This window comes from Bombus fervidus, chromosome 19 (genome assembly GCF_041682495.2).
Source record: "Bombus fervidus isolate BK054 chromosome 19, iyBomFerv1, whole genome shotgun sequence".
NCBI lineage: Eukaryota > Metazoa > Arthropoda > Insecta > Hymenoptera > Apidae > Bombus > Bombus fervidus.
Genome location: NC_091535.2, coordinates 1,727,282 through 1,747,600, shown reverse-complemented (window position 1 = coordinate 1,747,600; position 20,319 = coordinate 1,727,282). Strand labels below are relative to the sequence as shown.

Below are 20,319 nucleotides of genomic sequence, written 5' to 3'. Positions count from 1 at the left end.
TTCATCCGCAAGAGCGAGTATTCGGCAAAAACGTGAGCAGGAACACTTTTTGATTCAATTATTTTCCCTCGTATCCTTCTTTCCTTGCGGGCACACAGGTATACATATCCTTTGTCTGGCGGTGTAGTCGTTCCGATCGTCGAGCACCTAAACACGTTCTTCGTGCCTACGAAGCGCGGCCGATCCAAAGTATGCATTATCTCAGCCTGCAGCAGTGAAATGGCAGTCTGCTATATAGACGAGCAAGAAGCCGAACCAATCAAAAGCGCGGCGTTTCTGTTGTCAGCAGCCTTGAAATCTCCAGCCGGCGATCAAACGAATTTCCCTTTTCCATCCTGTCATTCTATTTAGCGTTCCACCCACCGGAACGTTGCCTGCTTTTTCTCCTTTAACATTCTGCACGATGAAATACGTCTCGTCGACATAGTTTACAAGCGTTTTCTTTCGTGCCAAAACACACGAGACCATTAGTCTAGCCGGTAGCGTGATATAGTGATCGATAGAGATCGAACCGAGGGAAGAACGTAAGTACTCGGTAGGCTGTCTTCTTCTGTTCTTTGCGGAAACAACGATCTCAGAAACACGGGGTAATTGATGAATAGCCATTGACAAGAAACGGCACGCTGTGAGAGAGGATTAATCCCGGGCCACGACGGCGATAACTCCTCCCGCATGAAATTTGCAAAACAGTCGGATAGCGTATGAGCTGTTGCCGGTGTGTAAAAGCGAGCCAGCGCACACGAGTTCGTACATGCGAACAGCTCGTCCATCAAATTGAGAACCCTGGTAGGCAGCCGCTATACGCTGCCGGCTGAACGTGCGATCAGCACCTATGCTTTGCGCGCGCGTTACGCGCCACTCACGTTCCTTCGCTTCTTTTCTTCCACGCAGCTCGTAGGCACCGATAAACCATTGCTATTGTTTACCATCGAGTCCTGTGTCTTTTACCGTCCTGGAACCACGCCGATGTCTCGCGGCCTCTCGATAAAGACGCAACCACGGACCATCGTCGTCTTCCGAGCCGTCGTTCGTTGCCTTGCCTATGCACCTTCTCTACCGCAACACATGTACGAGTGTCCTTCTCTCGATCCTTCAACGAGATACCGGTGTAACGTTCATATAGCTAATATCACTCTGTTTATCTTAGAATCGTGCTCGCATACGTTTCCTGTCCCTGTCGCCATCCAAACATACCGCTGCGTTCTACCTTTGTTTCCATGTTTACAGCCTGTTCGATCATTTGTTTTATTTTATGAGAAATATACTTTACTCCCGTGGTGTTCGCGTCGTCTTCATCGGCGGTATCACAAAAAGAAGAAGGGTTTGCTTAGAACGAACGTAAAGCTATTCTTTTCTATCCGAAGAGAAATAGAGATAATCGAAGCAATAATATTCTTACGTGTTACGGTAAGTGATTGAAATAATCTTCGGCGGTAACTGGCCGTAGATCGAATCGCGATTATTCCGAGCATGTAAAGTTCCGGTGAACGTTGACCAGCGCGTTACCAATTGCGTGAAATAATATTACCGACTTTTATAAGTGGCAAAGCACGTTGTCGGTAAGAGAAAAACGTGGGACAGGATGTAAGTGATTCCACCGATCAGAAATTACGCTTTCATGCGGTGAATCTGCTACACCCGTGATTAATACTCTTGAAAATTTTCACGTTATAACGCAGCAAAATATAAAAGTTGATCGACGATACTCGGGTTCGCGGTGAAATTATGCGGTGGGGCATATGCAAATTGCGAATATCCCGATACATTTTGATCGATGTTTACAATTACTTTTAATGACACGCTTCTACGGCATTTTGTCTCACTATGGTCGACTATGGTTGCCTTTTTTCGCAACAATGAGTGCACTGCCGCACGGCATCTTAATGAATGCGAATTAAAAATCAATCAACGAAATGTTACGTACGCAGAAAATCGAACAACAGCTTGTAATCTCGCGCGGTTTAAAACTATTTTCACCAGCATCTTTGCTCTTTATTTTTATTTTCTCTCGAGTAAAACACCGACAATTTCAATTTTTCTACTTAGTATAAAGAAGGAATTTACAACAAAAAAAAAAAAAAGGTTACTACCCTCGTTCGTGACGAGATGCAGGCACACGCGTTACACGTTCGATGACGCAAAAAACGACGTTTTTCCGGTTAACTACAACCTTCGCATTTATCTCTCGTCGAGTATATAAAACAGACTACGTAGCTTTCTTTCTTCCAATCGAGAATTCACGGAAAATATACTCTTTTGACGTGGCTAACATACGTACGTGGTTTCAAGAATTCTGGATAAAGTTCTCTCATGGAAACCAACCATAACGATTCGACGCGAATAAACGAACATTAGAAAATTTAAACGACAATGTTATAATTATTACGTGTAATATTTGCAGCGAAAGAAGGAATACTTGGAAGAGCGAGAAAAATTGTTCGCTATTCTATAGTCGTACGGTTTGCAAAGTGATCGCGTTTGAGGAATTCAACGGGCGAAGAGCAGGATGGAATCCCGATCAAATGTGAAGAGCCACGTAATTTTCAGAGACCCGAATGTTTTTTGAGCGAACAGTACGCAGAAGCGGCGGGCGTGGAGAAGGGAAAAGGGCGTAGTAAGTCATACGGAGAGGCTCGTACGTCATCCTCCATCCGGGCCAACGGAGCAACACATGGAAAGGGGCTGCGAAGCCTCCATACACGACGAACGCACCTACTTGGCTTGCCTCTTTAGGTCGAGGTTCGCTAGTGTTCGCGTACCACCACACACGTCCTCGACACGCACTCACACGTTGGTCACTCGTGTGCCTCGATACGTAGGAGAGGCTGAACCACTTGGTCACGGGCGTGCAACACGCACGCCTATATTCGACGCAAAGTCCACGATCCGATCTTTTCAATTTTCCAATTGTAAATTAGCGCCTTAAATGGTTCGTAAAAAAGGCGTCGTAGAAGCGCGAGTATACGGGAACGAAGCGACCGGAAACATCGACCACTCGTCAAGAGGGAAGTTCACTCAGCCATGTTTGTCAGCCATTGAGGTTATACAATTTTGAAAGATGGGAAACAACTACGCGTACGTTTATGCCCGTATGATTATTAATTATTAAACATTTTTCAGACTCCTATCGAGGATAAACGTTAGAAATAAAGGACCAACGAGGGAAAATTATAGTGGAAGAATAAGGAAAGAAAGTGAGTCGATTATCGTTATTTACGAGACGATTCGGCAGCAAACGATAATTAGCCGGTCGCGTGAAACGAATCCGTAAAAATCTTCCGCCCATAAATGATTTGTACAATGAACTTGCCCGTGTTTCTGTTCCAGCAAAACATTCCTACCACACACGAAGACGCGGAACGATCTTGGTCGATATACACAAAGATATGTGCTCTGTATTACCGACGAGCCTCGCAGCGACGATAGCGGTAAGCGCGGAGGCACATAAGAGGGAGGGGTAAACGAGCCGAGCCACGATTTCGTCGTCGTAAACGTCAACGTTACGGTTACAGCGTTGTTCCTAGCTGGTTTATATTGAACGAGGTTGCTCCCCGAGGTACGTAACACCTACTGGCAACCGTCGTATCGTCGAGTAGCACCATACTCGTTTCCAACCCGACAGAGAAAGAGAAAGAGAGAGAGAGAGAGAGACAGAGAGAGTGAGAAAGAAAGAGGAAGAGAGAAGCGGGTGAGACCACGTGGCTTTTACGCGGGAATCCCACTACTTCGGCACAAGAGTTCAAGGTTTGTTAGCTCTCTATCTGTTCGTACACGGTGCCGAGACTAGACGAACCGCCCAATAAAGACCGCCATAACCACCACGCGATATCGATGCGCGTAAATCAAAAAAAGAACACGGATATACAATACCGGTTCGTTGGACTTCTAACACGTATTTTGCATTTTTTTAATCAATTTCGGAGGGTCAGCCTTACGAGGGAGCAGGGTTGAATTATCGAACCATTTGATCTTCACGGTACGTTTCTCCCAAGAACGTCCATACTCCTTTTTCTTATATTTTTTACCGTTCAGTCCATAATGAGAAACATCTATGCGTTATTTATGAAATTAACATTATGCTTAACATTTGTAAAGTCGAAATTGCGAGAAACGTGAGAAGCGAGAGTCTAAACGAGGCTAAAATGAAAACGATCAAACAATCGAATCCATGCTTTTTTTCTCTTTATTACATCGATCTTCCCGAAGCATCGTGAAAACGGAATAACAGCTGGAATTAACGTTGGCAGGAAGAACGCCGTCGGGAGACGAGGCAGTTTTACAGAAAATAAATGAACCGTGGGGATGTACAGAGATAGTATTCGAAGCTCCGTCTTCACGCCCTCTAATTACCTCGTAGACGCGGGCCAGACCCTTCAATGAGGGGCCATAAATTTTCCTTGCATTTGGAAACAGCCCCAGAAACTGATACCGCAGGACAGAAAAGCCTTTTGTGAATCGAGTCTATGCGTCTTGTAAAATTGCCATCCAGTGGAAGAGAAACGTGCTCGATAAATGTAACTAACCGTTCAATCTTGCGGCGCGATAATTGTCAGATAGATATGGGCGATTCTCCTCTTTTCTCTCTTTTTACTTCGTAAAACGTTATCTAAGTAAACGTTGTCTATACAAATAAAAACACGGCTCTGTATCTATGACGATTCATTATACACCAGATAGCATATTATGTTGCTTCATTACCGCAACATTAATAAGAGAGACATTTACATCTGGAAACGGTGGCGATACGGACGCTTCGCCGGTACCCATAAATCACAATGAATTTCAAGCGCGTGTACCCTTTGATGTTTATCACGGCCAATGATACAAATGCATTCCGTGCAATCAAGTTTCTTCGGCCGATCGTGAGGCGTACGCGGCGCGGTAGTGCTCTCAAGAGCGTTAATGTTGTCCCGAGATCGTGTTCCCGTAACACCAATCCGCAATAAAACGAAGTTAATGATACCGTGTCTATCGTTACTGATTTGTGCGATTTGGGCGGCATAATCACTTCTTCAATCACTTATCGTACACTAACCAATGACGTTTAACGTGGATACCGTTAGAAGATCGATAAATCATCCTATAAGATATATCATCTTGGTGTTTGTCGTACGACCACCACATTCCTATTTCTTGTACGATACTTAGAAAAACTATCACCTTGGAAAGAAGAGGCCATATTTCTCTCACGCCTTAAATTTTCAGACGAGATATTCGAAAGTCAGAAGACGTGAAAAGTGTTTTTTTTTTTTTTTTTTTTTTTTTTGGTAAAGACGTGGAGACAGAAATCTTTATAGACGCAGAGATAGGTAAATAGTTGTCCTTCGTCGTTTGTAGAATCGGTGTTTTTACGGTGCTCGGCAAACCGACAGCAATAACCCTCGTAGATGGATCGGTTCCGTAGATGCGTGTCGATAAAGCTAAATTATTTATCGTAGGTTCGTAGCAACGAACACCGATGGAGGACATTGATGGCTCTATATTTACCAGGAGACTTTAATCTACGACGAAATAATCCATAATCCTGTATCGATAAATTTTGCTACGCGTGTATCGATTGTAGCCGGCGATGTCGAAGAGCACTTGCCGGCTAGCGCTAAATGAGTCAACGACTTTCGATTCGCGAGAGCATAGAGAAACCTGTTCGACGAGAGTGCCAGCCGATCAATCGCCTTTTACCATTCCTACGATTCCTCCTACGATCGCCGCATTCCGTCGTATCGTCGACCCGATTTGCACACTCTCTAATCGCACGATTAAATCTTCCGTGTCTCCTCCGCGATAAACGCAAAAAGGTAATGGCAAACCGTTTTCCGGCTTTGTCGATCGAAGAAGCGAAAAACGAGCGCGTGCGCGCGCGCTAGCCGCACGATTCATCGACTATAAATCTTGTTGCAGTTATTGAATGGAAGACGCCGAGTTGATTCAGGAATACGCGAGCAAAACGACGCCCGGTTGAGAGGATTCTTTCCTCCGGGCCGTGAGCCGGGACCGGGGCCGAAACTTGACGTTAGATGGAACGAGAACGATGCAACACCGCCGCCTTCTTGAATATTAAATTCTTTCTCCCGTTGAATTTAGTATTTATAGAAGGACGTAAAGAATAAGGTTCGTTCAATAAAATCCCGTTTCTTGTCTTTGAATAAGCACGCGCCTACGTCACGAAAGCTCATAAAATAATCTGTACACCTTTTGTATGCATAAAGAGAGAGGTTCTCCTGCGGGAGGAGGAAATAAATTAAAAAAAAAGGGGGGGGGGACGAAGAGTACAACGGCGGGGCCTTAAACCGGACCAAAGGGCGCGAGAAGGAGGCTAGAAGAAGAATATCGTAGGTAAGAGAGAAAGAGCAGGTAACAGGGGCAAGAGGAAGAGAGGACCAAACTACGAAAGACGAACGGTCTAAGACCCAGCTGAGTTGGCGTAGAGAATAGGCGGTGTCCAAAAAGCGAGATAGAGTTCGAGAGGTCTGGATCTGACTACGACGAAGCGAGACGCTGCTAGGGAACCTCTCGGCAAGGGGGACAAAGACATCGCTAGAAACAGCTGACTACCGGAATTCGTGGTTCCGGAGGGGTGAGTACGACGAGGAAGGCACTTGAACCCCAATTGGACGAGGGCTTCCCCATTATACTCGACGTGCCCAACGATTTTACACGCACTTGACTCCATTCTATCTATCCACCAGACGTAACTTTATCGCTGTACGACCGAGTTTCCACGATCTGACGTTCGTTTTCAACGTTCGAACGCGAACTGCGCGAGAATACACGACGCACGGCAAACGTACAACGGTCGAACGTACGTAACACGTAGCGAGGTACGATTCGCTCTGATTTTCGCAGAGATCGGAAATAGATCTTCTACTTTTAGCGAATACTTAACAGCGAACGTAACGAGTATTCTAGCTAACATATTGTATTAATCGAAAAAGCCATTTGGCTTGCCTCGTACGTCTCACGTATTCGAGCGTACGAATTGTTAGGCGAAACTAAGAAGCTCGAGATCGATGGAAGATGCGGGCAAGATTAATTTTAGCGAGAGACGAAATTCTCGAATGTGAAATGGAGACCGTGTGCGCGCGCTTTTTTTACCAACGACCCCGGGGGGTGGAAAGAAGGCGCGCTCGAGAGCGGCGCCTCCTCGGACAAAGAGGCAGACTCGCACACATTAATGATAACTCCGAGTGTCACTTTGCGCGTCGCTTTCACGCGGATGAGTTAGTTATTACCGATACCCCCGTCCCCCCTGGCACCCGGTGCATTCATTCGCGCAGAAGGCAACGGAATATTTTTAGTTGGCTGCCAACTATAAATCCGTTATCTCGGCTACGCTTCGTGACGGATACGTCGTATTTCAATCGACGCACAAATAGACTCGACCGAAAAAAATTACGACCAGTTTCCACGTAACAACACAACAGCAACTTACATTCGACAATAGTATACAGCTCGTGTCTTCTATTTTTCAGAACGGAACCAAGGGTGGAATGATTTGTTTAGATATGTATCGGGTTAGCGAACATAGAGCGGAGTTTTCGCGTTAAAACCCGTGTCGCACCCGTTCTCGGCTTTCCCTGCTGCACGAAATACGATGGAAGGACGCGAGACGAAAATATCGCGAAGAAAATCGAGCAGAGACGCGATTCTTCCAACTATCGGATGCGTAAGTTTCACGCGATTCGAACGTTGACCGTGAAACGTTCGACGAGGGCGATTTAGCCTGGCGTATAATGGAGCTGGGTAAACTCGATCCACCACGCCTTTCCCGACCACGTGGCCTTCTCTACACACTACCGACCCGCTGCTCTTCTCTCTCCCCTAAGCATCGTATGGTCGCTTCTCTATATTTCATCACGGCTGTTATGATAATCGTTGGACGAAAGAGAGACAGCGTGATAGAGAGAAAGAGAGAGAGAGAGAGAGAGAAAGAGAGAGAGAGAGAACTTATGAATGTAAACTCACCTGCTATAGCCATCCAGGGGTAGAAGGTATGGTTGGTGGGTTGCTGATGTAGTTGCGTGGCAACCGGTTGGCTCGCGGACGAGTTCAAACTGCAGGTGTTCCAGGACGACGTGAGGGACCTCGAGGAACTGTTGTTACCAGGACTCGATGCCGGGTCGCCGCCTACGAGACCACCGTAGCTACCAACCCTCGTCCCTTCTGGAGTGCACGCCGAAGGACGGACCACCGAATTGCTCTGACTGTTCGACCCCGAGGTCGCTGACTGCCAAACGTCCTTGACAGCCGCGGCTGCCATCACCGCAGCGTAACCATTCTGATGCGCCGATGCTTGATCTTGTTGCTTACAGTCCTTGGTTGCTGTGGTCGAATAGGAAGAGGTGGTGTGTCCGGTCGCCTCCGGTGTCGTGGAGTAAAGTTTGCAGGCCGTCGCGACGCTCGCGTCGTACGGCGAATCTTGAGGTGGTCTCGTGTTCGTACCTCCGCCTGGATGTATGCCCAACGACGAGGACGTGTGATGATGATGCTGCGTAGATGCGTAAGGTGACATACCCAGGCCAAGAGGGAAACCTCGATAGGCCGCGGCTGTGGCGGGATCGTGATGTTGACTGGCGGCTCCTGTCTGATGGTGGTGACTTCCGTAGAAGCCACCCGCAGTCTGCTCAAAGTACGAGTTCATTATCCCGGGTATTTTGAATCACTTGCACTGAAACACCGCCACTCGAGAAACAAAAAAAAAAAAATAACACGCGACAGCGAGCAGGCGAGAAGGCAAGGGCCTCGTGTTCGCGAGACGACTCCGTTCTCCGTACAGATTTCTTCGAATCCTTCGAGAGGACGGAAAAGGAGGACCGACTACACGATCGTGTGTTTTGTTGCGTGTTGCGGGCGATGTTTAAGAGTCCATGCTCCGCGCGACCCGATATCTCGTTCGCGTTCTCCGAGTCGGTGGAAAAGGTCCGTTCACCGTTCGAAAGGCACCCCGACGATCGTTGCGCGAGAGACGAGAATTGTCGAGGTGATGGTCGTGGTGGTCGCTGTCGTTCCTACTCCGTGTGTCCGGTGGTGGTTGGCGCCAAAAGGCGTGAGGTAGGCGCGTCGCGTCGAGCACCGATACGCCGTTTGACGCGGCTGGCGACAGGTGACAGCGTCGACGAGGGACAAGCAAATGGGCATTAAACCGTTTTAAGAGGTGATAAAAGTCATCGGTAGGTATAAGCGGTTGCACCCAAGAGTGTCAATGTCAGTAGGCCGTAGATGTATAATTCCGAATGGGACTCATGGCAGCGGCGGGGGCTTTTATGGGCTTGTTATGGTTACCGCTACCGGCAAGAGTGTAAACCGGCGGTCTAGGTGGTGGAAACGGGCGATGATCGTTAAACCGTTACGACGCAATAAACCGGGGTAATAAGACGGGCTATAAAACTGGCTGTGGGTCTCTCTACCGCGTGCGCGCCCGTCGACGATTCGGTCGGCCGGCACGCGACGATCTCTCCCTCGCGAAAGACCTCTCTCTTTCTCCTCTGTGCGTCTGTCGTATCGAAATGATTTCTCTGCGATATGATATTTCTCTCTGTGTTGTCGGTGACACAGGCCCGGTGGTGCCCCGTGGCGTGTCTCGTAAACGTTGGTCGTACTTTTTAAAAGGACCGAAGCGACCGCTCCGACTCTGTCCGCACTGCACTAGCACTAGCCGAAATGTGACTTCGCTGATGACTGCGAGGTTCGGTACGAAGCGACGTACGAAGGGGATCGTAACGAACCACGGTATGCCAGTGCGGTGGTCCACGGCACACTACCGCTTTTCTCGCGCCCCGTGTACCGCCACTCTGTACCGTCCTCCGTCTCTTACTAGCTCGTTCGCCTCCTTTTCTCTCTCTCTTTCACCGTCGACCTCTCTTCCTTCCACCACCGACTTTCCCGTCTCTCTTCTCTCGCTCTACCGCTCTCTTTCTCGCTCCGACGCTCGTCCACCAGCCCCGGCGCTTCTCCTCTTTCTCTTTTCCACTATCATTCCCTCTCTTCGTTCGTCAGCCGCGACCGTCTCACTCGCGCGCGCACACTCTTCACGGTTAACTCTATTGTGCGAACGAGGAACGCGCGCTGCCTTTCCTCCTTGTCTTTCACGCGTCGTTCCCCTCTCCGACGCGATAACCGACTTCTCTCGCTTGCTCCGTCGTCGCTCCGCTCCCCCTCCCCCGCACGCTACGCCCCCTCCACGCTTATCCACTCGCCCTCTCGATCCGTCTCGCTCCACCTCTCGACAACGCGTCGCGTTTCGTCTCGTCTCTGCCGCGCTCTCTACCACACCGGCTCCTCTCTCTTTCCTTTCCTCTCGATTAGACTACGCAGCGCCCCCTGTTGATCGTTCGTGTAACTCAACGACGTGCCGCGAGATTAAATTCGTATACACGTTGCTGGTGTGCTCCGCCTGGTACTGTACGTACGCGGCGTTTTTTGCGTTTCAGCCACCGAAACTAGATAAGACGAAGAGGATCGAGTGCAGATCGGAAGAAGCGCGAGCAGAGGTCGAAGCGAGGATCGCCGGGACGCGAGAAAATAAAAGGGTCGGAAACGACGGATAACCGATGGCATCGAAAAGAAACGAATACGTGTTGCCGCTACGTTGGGGTGTAAGAGGTACGCGAGAGTACCGAAGCGAAGGTAAAGAGAAAGAGAAAGGCGAAGGGAGCGGCAGAAAGAGAAAGAAAAAGACAGAGACGGAATAAGATGCGAAATTGCGGCAGCTAAGAGGGAGACGAGAGGTGCTAGCCCGCGTAGATCGGACTGCGAGGAGGAGGGGGAAGAAAACAGGGTGCCAAGGGAGGAGGTTATGCTTAAGGACCAATCAGAATTGAATTCGTCACGAGTACCACGCCGGCACGGCACGAAAATTCCTACGCCATGTGAAAGTAGTTCCAAGCTGGAACGACGCCCATGACTGGTTAGGCGCCGCCCCGCGTTACCCCCACCAGTGAAAACACGCGAGCAGCCGCGGATACGGACACCGCCGGCCACCGTACGGTAGAGCGAAAGCTGCACGCCACGCGCGTCACGCAACGTTTCCTTTCCTCTCCGCTCCGTCCCTCCGGCCCTCACCGCGCCCCCACAGCTTCTGGGGATACGTGCACCGCCACCTCTGTGTTTCATCGCGAACTAACGCTGCCAGATCCATTCAGACGTTCAAACGACCAACATCAACGAGACACCTTGCGATTATCGTCATTGCCGAAAACGGTCTTTGCGAATCGACTCTTACGACGGAAGATCGTTTGATCGACGTGCGATTCGCGAATGCCAGACGAACAGAGAAACGAATAGAAATAGAGAGAGAGAGAGAGAGACAGACAGACAGAAGAAAGAGAATGAGAGAAAGAGACGGTGGAAATATTTTGAAGCGAAAGGAACGCCGTGTTTCCCTCTCGTACGGATTCGTGGATTTCAGGTCGAACCGGTCCGAGGTTTCCCAAGTCTGTCCGTGGATTCGATGATGACGCGATTGCGAGTACGAACGACAAGAATGTTATCATAAACGTCTTTTACGAGATACTCGGACGTTTTACGAACCAATTAGACTACGGCCGTACAATTAAAACGCCGTAAAAGTGAGGTTCGTGAGGGAAGCGGGCAAGCGCCGTGGCGCGCGCCGCCACCAGTATCGGGAATGTTTATTGGGATGTAAATGTCGCTGGATTATCGCCCCCGCGGTTCGCACCTCGTAAATTATTCCGTAACGAGCCGAGTAATGCCCATCATAAGCTGCTCTCAGGGGCCGGACCGGACTATTTGCTCGTTCACTTTCGCCATTATGGATGTTTAGGATATAACCCATCGACTTTGCTACCAACCTCCAGAAAAAAGATTTGGATTTTTGCTATTCATCGAACGACGCCTGACTACGAGCAATTATTCGTACATCGTCTATCGCGCTCGTCGCTGCGTCTAACATCGATATTTGTCAACTTTCGTAACTATTTACGACGATACGCGTGTTTAGTCTGCGATTTCATTTTCTCTTTCTACGATCGTCTATATCTAACTAGAGCCAATCATAATAAATAGAGTAGGTTCGTAATTTAGAAACATAATTTTTCAAAGCGACGTTGCGGAAATTATGTTTCGAAATTGTAAATTGTCAGACGTGCGTGTCAAAGAAATTGCGTTAACTATTAGACAAACGACAGTAGAAGCGATAAATCGAAATGGAAATGCCAGAGAACGAGGGAACACGTAGAGTTTTCGCGGTTACGATTGTTAGGATTTCAATGGATTATTACGAGCTGCCGGGGCAATCATCAAATAGCCGAATTGATAGAGCCCTTGATGAAGAGACTTGATGCAGTTTTCGCTTTTGTGGGACTCCGACAGGTGGCAGCCCGTTTGCTTGAAAATCATGACGGCAATAAACTCCGGTTTTATGACCACTTGAACAGAATCGTAAAAGTCAGGGCCTTTAAGCTTATAGCATGGTAGGACGCGTGTCGAATATGGTGGGGGCGTGAAGAGAGCCACCATAACGCGGAAGAAGGGGAAGGGTACCAGGGGCTGTGTGGGTAGCCAAAATGGGCCTAAATGCCCCTTTTAAAACACCATTGAAGATAACCAGCCACCACTAAAAGGGGTTTATTTAATGATCAAGGTTGTTCTCACAAAACCGGACGCTCTGTGGCTACCGACGACAGTTACCTGATGGCTTCATGATTATTTCTTTTCTTTTTTTTTTTTTTTTTTTCTCTCTCTCTTAATACCAAGTGTTGCATGTTCGAACAGTGTGTCCACCTGCGTTACAAACACTCGTGTCTGATTGTCGTCCCATAGAATAAGAAGAAACAGCAGTTAACACACGGGAGGACAGTCTCGCCGATCTTCGTGTAACGAGAGACGAGTTAAAGCGTTCTCGAGTTAATCTGCGCTCTTCGAAAATATTGCTATCGCTGGTTTTAAACAGACTCATTTCAAATATCCTACGTACACGTACGTACGTGTATACGTTTGGTCGGACGCACGCTAAGACATTGGTTAATTTTCGCGACCAAATATTAGTTGCGATAAATCTGAGCGCGTATCAGAGAGTATTATCAAGGAGGAAGGATCGCATGTACGCCAAAATGGATGATGGACATTCTCCTCTTATGGATTTAAAATAAAAAGAATATGGAGAACACAGACGTTGGAAGGTAGTGGGGGGGGGGTATTAGACAGCGTAGCTATAGCAACGAGAAGATGGACACGAAAGCAAAGGGGCCGTTGCACCCGACTCGAGCAAATCTGCACTCTTGCTAAACCAGCATCCATTCTTCATCGCTCTGGTGGCTTTGGCTCTTCTGGTCTCCTTCGGTATGGTTCAACGCACTGCTCGGACTCTCATTTTGGCTGGTCTTTCTTCTTTCCTCCTCCGACTCTTCGCCGTACTCTCCCCCAACTTCGTTTTCTCCTCTTTTGCCTTCTTATACCGCCTCCCTCCACCTCCCCGGGGAGACCCAGGATGAATATTCGATCATGAACGAGCGTCAGAATTTCAGATAAGCGCGATTCTCGTCGTCGTTATTCGCGCGGATCGAAACTCCTGGGGATCAACCTGTGATATAAGGCCACTTGCGCCGCTAGATGATAATGGCGAACTGGGCGGTGCATTGAAACGGATCGTATTTTATATTAAATAAAGGAAGGGATTAGTTTATAAGAAACTAATCGGGGAAAAAATAACAATTTAGAGAGAATATTGATCTGAAAGCGTATCGACACGCCAATCGTGTGTTCAGAGATACGGTATAAATTATTTGCTGTGAAACTGGAATATATTCCAGTAGAATTGAAATATGTGTTAGACATTTATAAAAAGGAAAGCAAGGAAAAAAGCAATCGCTATGTATTTCGATGTAATGTCGATGCATATTTGAAATTTCTACATCCAGCAACAAGAGATTTGGTAGCGTGAAAATGAAATTTTTTCACTAAAAATTTATATCCATTTACGTATTCGTATAAATCGAGACAGAAAATTGTGAACGAGAAAATTTTCTGTAAAGAGAAAGAGAGTCTATCTACGGTGTTCGTTGAAACGCAAAAGTCTCATTTAATTTAATCAACAATTGATAGAAATATAAAAAAAGGAAGAATCGGTATGCATATTGATCTGCAGTATATCAGGAAGGGAGGCAGGATCGCTCGCCAAGGACACGGAAGAAGTCCTCTTTGCCATCTGGCGGTTTCCTGCAGTATCACCTGACTGCAAAATATCTTTTCTGCAGCTCTCTACAGTTCTCGGCTGCCGATATTTCGATAGAGCGAAAAATGCAGTTCGCCACTCAACACTTACACGGTACATAAATATTTTCTGACCCCGTTTCGTATCTAAATAGAAATTCTAAATGGCGGTTTCCCGCGGGATTCTGTTGCCGAGAAGCGTTAAGGGGAAAATGAAACGTTTACGGTTGCCAATCCTCCCTGCGCAGCTGCACTCGTAAATCGCGAGGTGGAACGTGAATGTTCAAATAGCTGAACAGATTAATATACGCGGGGCAGTTTCGCGTCTTTGGTTAGCTAATCTTAACGATAATTTTACACGCGGGCAATCTCGTTGGTGAACTGCGAAAACGCGTTGTTAAAACACGCAGTTTGAAAAACGGGCAGAAATGGTCAAAGGGGAGAGGAAAAAGGGCACAAGCGAAGACAGCACCTACGTCCACGTAATTGCTAACCAATTTATTTAAACGCAAGCCGAACAGTCGTTAAACTTGATGGGGGCCTACCTTACCGGTCGAGGAACCTGTTCAGCAACGAAACGTAGTATTAAGGAGCGTTCACACGAGTGTCGATCGCGAGACTTTGCGTGGCCAGTCTTAGAACTACGGCAGAGTAGGACAAAATTTCGAAATTATTAGCACGAAACCTATATTTAATGCCATCGTCCGAATCGTTTCGTTTCGATCGAAATCGGTTTCAGCCACGAAGGAAATAAATCGACGCGAAGATAATTGGTGCAGCCAGGTGCTCGTTTAAATCCGGTCCCTACTTCAAATATTAATATTAATACGTAATATATATATATATATATTCAGCGCAATGCAACTCGAGCGTCAAGATGCCATTGTCGATTTAACAGCTTCTATTATAGCACGATGAAACGCACGACCATTTGCATAATTTCAGACGCTATTAAAATTACGTTATGAATTATTAATTTCCATATCATTTTACTCGCGGAGATAGCCCGATTATCATTTTCTTTTTTGTTCGTCGATAGTAACGCGCATCGAATTATTCTCGATATCGTTTCGTATCCTTGAACCGATCAAAGTCGATAAGATTGGAAATGTGCGGCGAACACGTGCGCGCGAGAAATATCCAGTCGGTGTCGTTCACCCGTGTGTATATTTCATAGCGTTTCAAAGTTATGCAACCGCGAGTATAAACATGGAAAGGTACGATTCATTAGCGTGTTATCAAGATAGCAATGAGTAGTAAGTAATACGTAATGATAGGATACAGAACTGCCGTGGATAATGAAGAAAGTGTGTTTGCGACGACAAAGGGGATAATAACGGTTGGTTAGAAGTAGCCGACCAGGCCGAATGAATGACTGGCAGCTTACACGTAAACAAACAAGTATCAATGCGTCCAAATTGAAACATAAAACGAAATGAATGAGCCCATAAATACTTAGACCTAATGGTAGGGTGCGGGTAAGCTATTGCTCGAAGATCGTTACTTATGCGAACGTTGTAAGAGAACGTGCCCGATACCTTTGTAAATATTGGCGTCGCGTCGCTTCGCTTTAAATTGCTAACTTTTCATCCAAATTCTAATGGCATTATTTTTATCCTTTTATTATTTTATCTCGATAGATACAGAGAGCGCAACTTGAAAAACACGTTATCGCGTTTCCTTAAACAGTTCGACGGTGTAATTAACTTTTCTTTTTTAATCTCAAGGTTCGTCCGCTACGTCGCTCGTGCAACCTGATACATTTAAATCAGATTGTTCGTCACGTCGCGTTAACATTATCGAACGATTATTATGGCAATCGAACGAACCTTCTGTTACGCAAACGTAGCCGCTTAATTTGTAGAATGCAAATAGTAGCAGCGATATTAAATGTGTATTTTATTAATCGAACGTTAACTCACCCCATCGTCCTGCGGACGTTGATCCTGTCTATCATCTAACGGTTCCTACGCGAATCTGCTTCTGCATTCTGAAACGAAAAGAGACAACGATTAAGGAAATCTTCCAAAATTAGAAGCCGCGTTTAACAGGATTCTATGTGTGGAACTATAGTCTTCTACTTTGTATAAATGCTGCTATTGAAGAGAATCAGTAAGCAGCCCCGATATTCATCCGGGACGAATAATGAACGATTGAGTATCGAGTTTACAATGATTTTCTGTTTCACGGGGACACTGATGGTCTTTGTGCGCGATCGGGCTATCGTGACATTAAGATTCCAAGAGGGAGGCCTGACAGACGGCCGCGCAACGCCATATTCGCTTTGCTTTCGTCCACGAACTTTAGCTTCTCTGTCACGCAACTAATTCCCCTTTGCTTTTCTTGCGGGATTGAAAGAAAGAAAAAGAATATGAAAAAATGCCGACTTCCAAGAGCACACCGGCGCAACTGATAGCGTTTCAACGACGGTATTGATATTGCTGAACGATCTTTTGGTTTTTCATCGCGTCGGAATTTTTTGCTAACCGCCACCCATGGCCCGAGACGTTCGAGACGATCTAACAACCGATCCTCGTTTATTTCTGTGTTCCACTTTGTTTTATCCTTGCAGAAACATCGGACAGCGCGCGAAGAATTCGAAGCACGGTTTATTTTACAGGCTGCGAAGGTTTAAAACCAGTTCGAAGCTGACGAGGCTCGAGACGCTGGAAAATCGACGGATTCAGTGTCGCAAGGTAATTGAACGTGTCTCGCTCGTTGCATCTATGGCAGCCATATAACGAGAAGGAGACTTAGACGGTCCGTGAGCTTGCAATCAGCGAGTCTATCGGGCCAGATTATGCCAGTTAAGCGTTACGTAACGAAAGACATCGACCGTATGTATTAATACCTCGCGTCGTTGAACCGGAGAGGATAGTGCCAGCAATAACAATAATGCATTTCTCCGTAGCTTAGCCTGATGTGCTGTACACGCGACTCCACCACATGGATTTGCAATTCGAACGTCTATAGGCGTAATGTGTATAAATCGAGAGGCTTCTCGCCATGTCCGCGCGAACGGATAAACGTGGTTAGAAGAGGGAAAGTACGTGGAAAGGGAAACTAGACTTTTCTGGACGAACGAGATGGATCGAAAGGTGTAGAAATAAAAGGAACAATACGAGTTAAGAATATCGCGGTATCTTCTTTTTTTTTTCTCAAGATCGAGCGGATAACAGCATCGTTATACTGCAACATGGATGCAACAGCTGCAACACAAGTCACGTTTGTTTGGCTTAAGGCAATTCCCCGTCATTTCGTATGTGAGCTCTTTCGAGAAATTTTTTGCGTAAACGTTCGTCGAAGAATAAAGAATCCATTATGTGGTGTTAATGCACGTTGGAAGAAACGAAATCTGCATACTTGTTTACACAGGGATCGTGCCAAAACTTACATACTTGCATTTTCGATAGTTTTAATTTATAAGCGTAACACTGGCTTAATGCGTAGCGTCATCTTTGAAAAGAATCTCAAAACAGCGCAATTAGGACCTATATATCATCCCACTTCCTCTTATTATGTAGACAACAATCATCTTCCTATATCTTCTCTCCGTATCACGCTAACAGTTTCCAGTGTAGAATACACAATTATATGCAATTATGTACTAATCATTTTCATCCAATCTATTGTAATTAAAAATTATTTAATACACCTATTTTTACAGCATTTCAAACAGCCAGATCATTAGACTATAAACACCTGAGTGGTTACATAAATATGTAACGGTACAACGATTCTTTCTTCTTTATTTTCCTCGTCTACGAGCTGAATTTCTAGACATCGATCTTACCCTGTGTTGCGTTAAATGTTATCTAGCTTGTGTCTCAGTGTAAGCTCGTCTATTTATCTAATATCATACTTCTATGATATCGGATTTTTTTTACTTTTTATCGCAGCTGTTGTGTTTTAATCGCATAGACCGAAAGCAAGAAGCAACGGAAAAAAAAGGGAAGAAAGAGAAGAAGGAAAAAAGAAAGGAATAAGAGGCAAGTTTTTATATCTCACATTATCGTTGCTCCACTCTAAATCTGTTCCACCAAAAAATAATCGACAGTTTTAATCGTGAACGTTCTGTATCTTTGGGTTTTTTCCACATTCAAACACTCTACCAATTTTAACCAATTAAATCAATTACGCCTAACAACTGCTCCGAGTTTTAATTAATTCGACGCAGATCTCACTCAAGGTACACCGCAAGACTTTATTTTCAATATGAAAAGACGGATACGTAGGTCAAGTTTCTCTACAAAGATACGCTTTCTAACTTGAAAGAAAACAATCGAGTCTCTTCTTTTTTTATTTTCCTTGCTCGTTGATTACTCTTACTATTATCGATTCGCCATCGCACCATGTTTTCCAACTGATACACGGCACATTCGTTCGCTTGTTTCGCGCATGATCACGCATTCGATAGTTCTACGATTTCACTGCTTTTCCTGAATTCGCATCGAACTGTCTCTGTGAGAAAATTACTCAAAGACGAAGGAATATTTTCCTCTAAAATTTCGTTATAAATCCTTCGTCATTTTCTTATGACAAAGGCCTACATTGAGCTAATTTTAGATCTCGTAATTGGACGATGTAAAGCGGAATTTAATTTTATCTCAACTAGTAGACTAGACGCTGTAATAGTCTGAATTAGGATAGAGTCAAGTTACTTAATTTCAATTTTATTTCACTTATTTCAATTGTATTAAGAATGCCATTGTGACAATCTTCGTCACATAAGACACAGAATACTGTACAATTAATTTATTTACAATAAATGGATTAAACAGGGAACGATGGTTATTTAACACGAACTAATCGCAATAATGTATTATAATTAAGACAACTGGATAGTTAATTTGCATCCAACGCAATTTACACTCTCTGGCACAGCTCACGCTGCTGTTAATTCGTTTATGTCCCTTAGCCTCGTGTCTTTTGTTTTAGCCCCACCACGCACATGTTCCGCAACCGCTTGTTTATAATTCGCTCGACACCCCCCGACAAAATTAAGAAACACTGTAAAACAGTGTAGCTAACATTTAATCCAAATTGTCGTGAATCGTCTACTGTTCAACGTTATCGAATGATTTTTAGGATATTTTTCAAAATCGATATATACATGTAATTTATCTATTCAGAGAAGCGAGCATATTTCCCAGTACGTGAAGAGAAAAGTGACCATCGTTTCGTGATACTAGATCGCCAGAAGGGTCCTACGACCAATGTACGAGACTCCTATGTAAAGACCCATTGTAGGGAGATCGCAGCCTATCTCTCTTTACACGAGCCTACAGGCCAAGTAGAGTCAGAAGTTGGCATTCTGGTCGGCAATATCTCGAATGGCAAGATTTATATAATGCAAAAGTTGTGATTAATGCAAATCTTATGTTTCTGCAGTAGACATCTAATCTTGATGAGATTTTATAATTCGTATCGTTTATCAAAGCAAAGTTAGTTTGCAAAGTGAGGTTAAGTTGAGAGTTATGTTCACGGCTTAAGGATATTGCCACAATTCGTTTTAAATATCAACAATTTCTTTTCAATCTATAAATTCTGAAGAATATATCATGCTTATCGGTATATTACGTATGTACATAAATTAAGATAGATTAAGTTGACGTTTAAACAATTTCAAAGGTAAAATTAACTCGGCGTATGTTCCGTCGCATGGATGTTGAACTTTAGATCGATACACTATATCTTCTTTATGAAATAACTTTATTATTCTAATGTTCGTAATAAAGAAACTTAATGATCAATAAGAAATAGATTGGAATATTAGTTAAGAAATAAAATGATTAACGTCCTTCATAAAATGTATCTCTCAGAAATAGATAAGTATCTTAGATATTAAATAAAATTACGATATAGGAATCTATATAAATTAATCAACAGATAACTGAAATATTCGAATCAACTGTAATACAATTTTCTGAAATATCACTTGCTATTAACATGTTTTATATAACGTATTGTTTCACGCAATTTCAAACACCTCTCCTAGTTCGATCTATCACTAAACGATCATACATAATACATACGAGTGTTCATAAATATTCAGACAGAATATTTTATTGCAACAAGAAAAAGTGATTTTTCTAAGGAAGCAAGCGACGCGTGACCGTAGAAAACTGTAAGCGATGTATATATAACCGATGG

At 45.0% G+C, this 20,319-nt stretch overlaps 1 protein-coding gene and 1 long non-coding RNA gene across 6 annotated transcripts in view; one reads left to right on the top strand and one right to left on the bottom strand.

Annotated features, from left to right (window-relative positions):
- The window catches only part of Ubx (ultrabithorax), a 468,862-nt gene extending 459,994 nt beyond the window's left edge, over positions 1-8,868 (bottom strand). For all 5 annotated transcript variants that reach the window (XM_072021339.1, XM_072021338.1, XM_072021336.1 and 2 more), the window contains exon 1: positions 7,963-8,868. In XM_072021339.1, coding sequence (XP_071877440.1) covers positions 7,963-8,638 — 676 coding nt within the window. In that variant the 5' untranslated portion in view covers positions 8,639-8,868. The remainder of the gene's footprint in view (positions 1-7,962) is intronic.
- LOC139996854 (uncharacterized) lies at positions 3,131-6,075 on the top strand. Its single transcript, XR_011802413.1, has 3 exons — positions 3,131-3,194; positions 3,328-3,556; positions 5,899-6,075. It is a non-coding gene; the product is annotated as an uncharacterized lncRNA (long non-coding RNA).
- Positions 8,869-20,319: the final 11,451 nt, after the last annotated feature.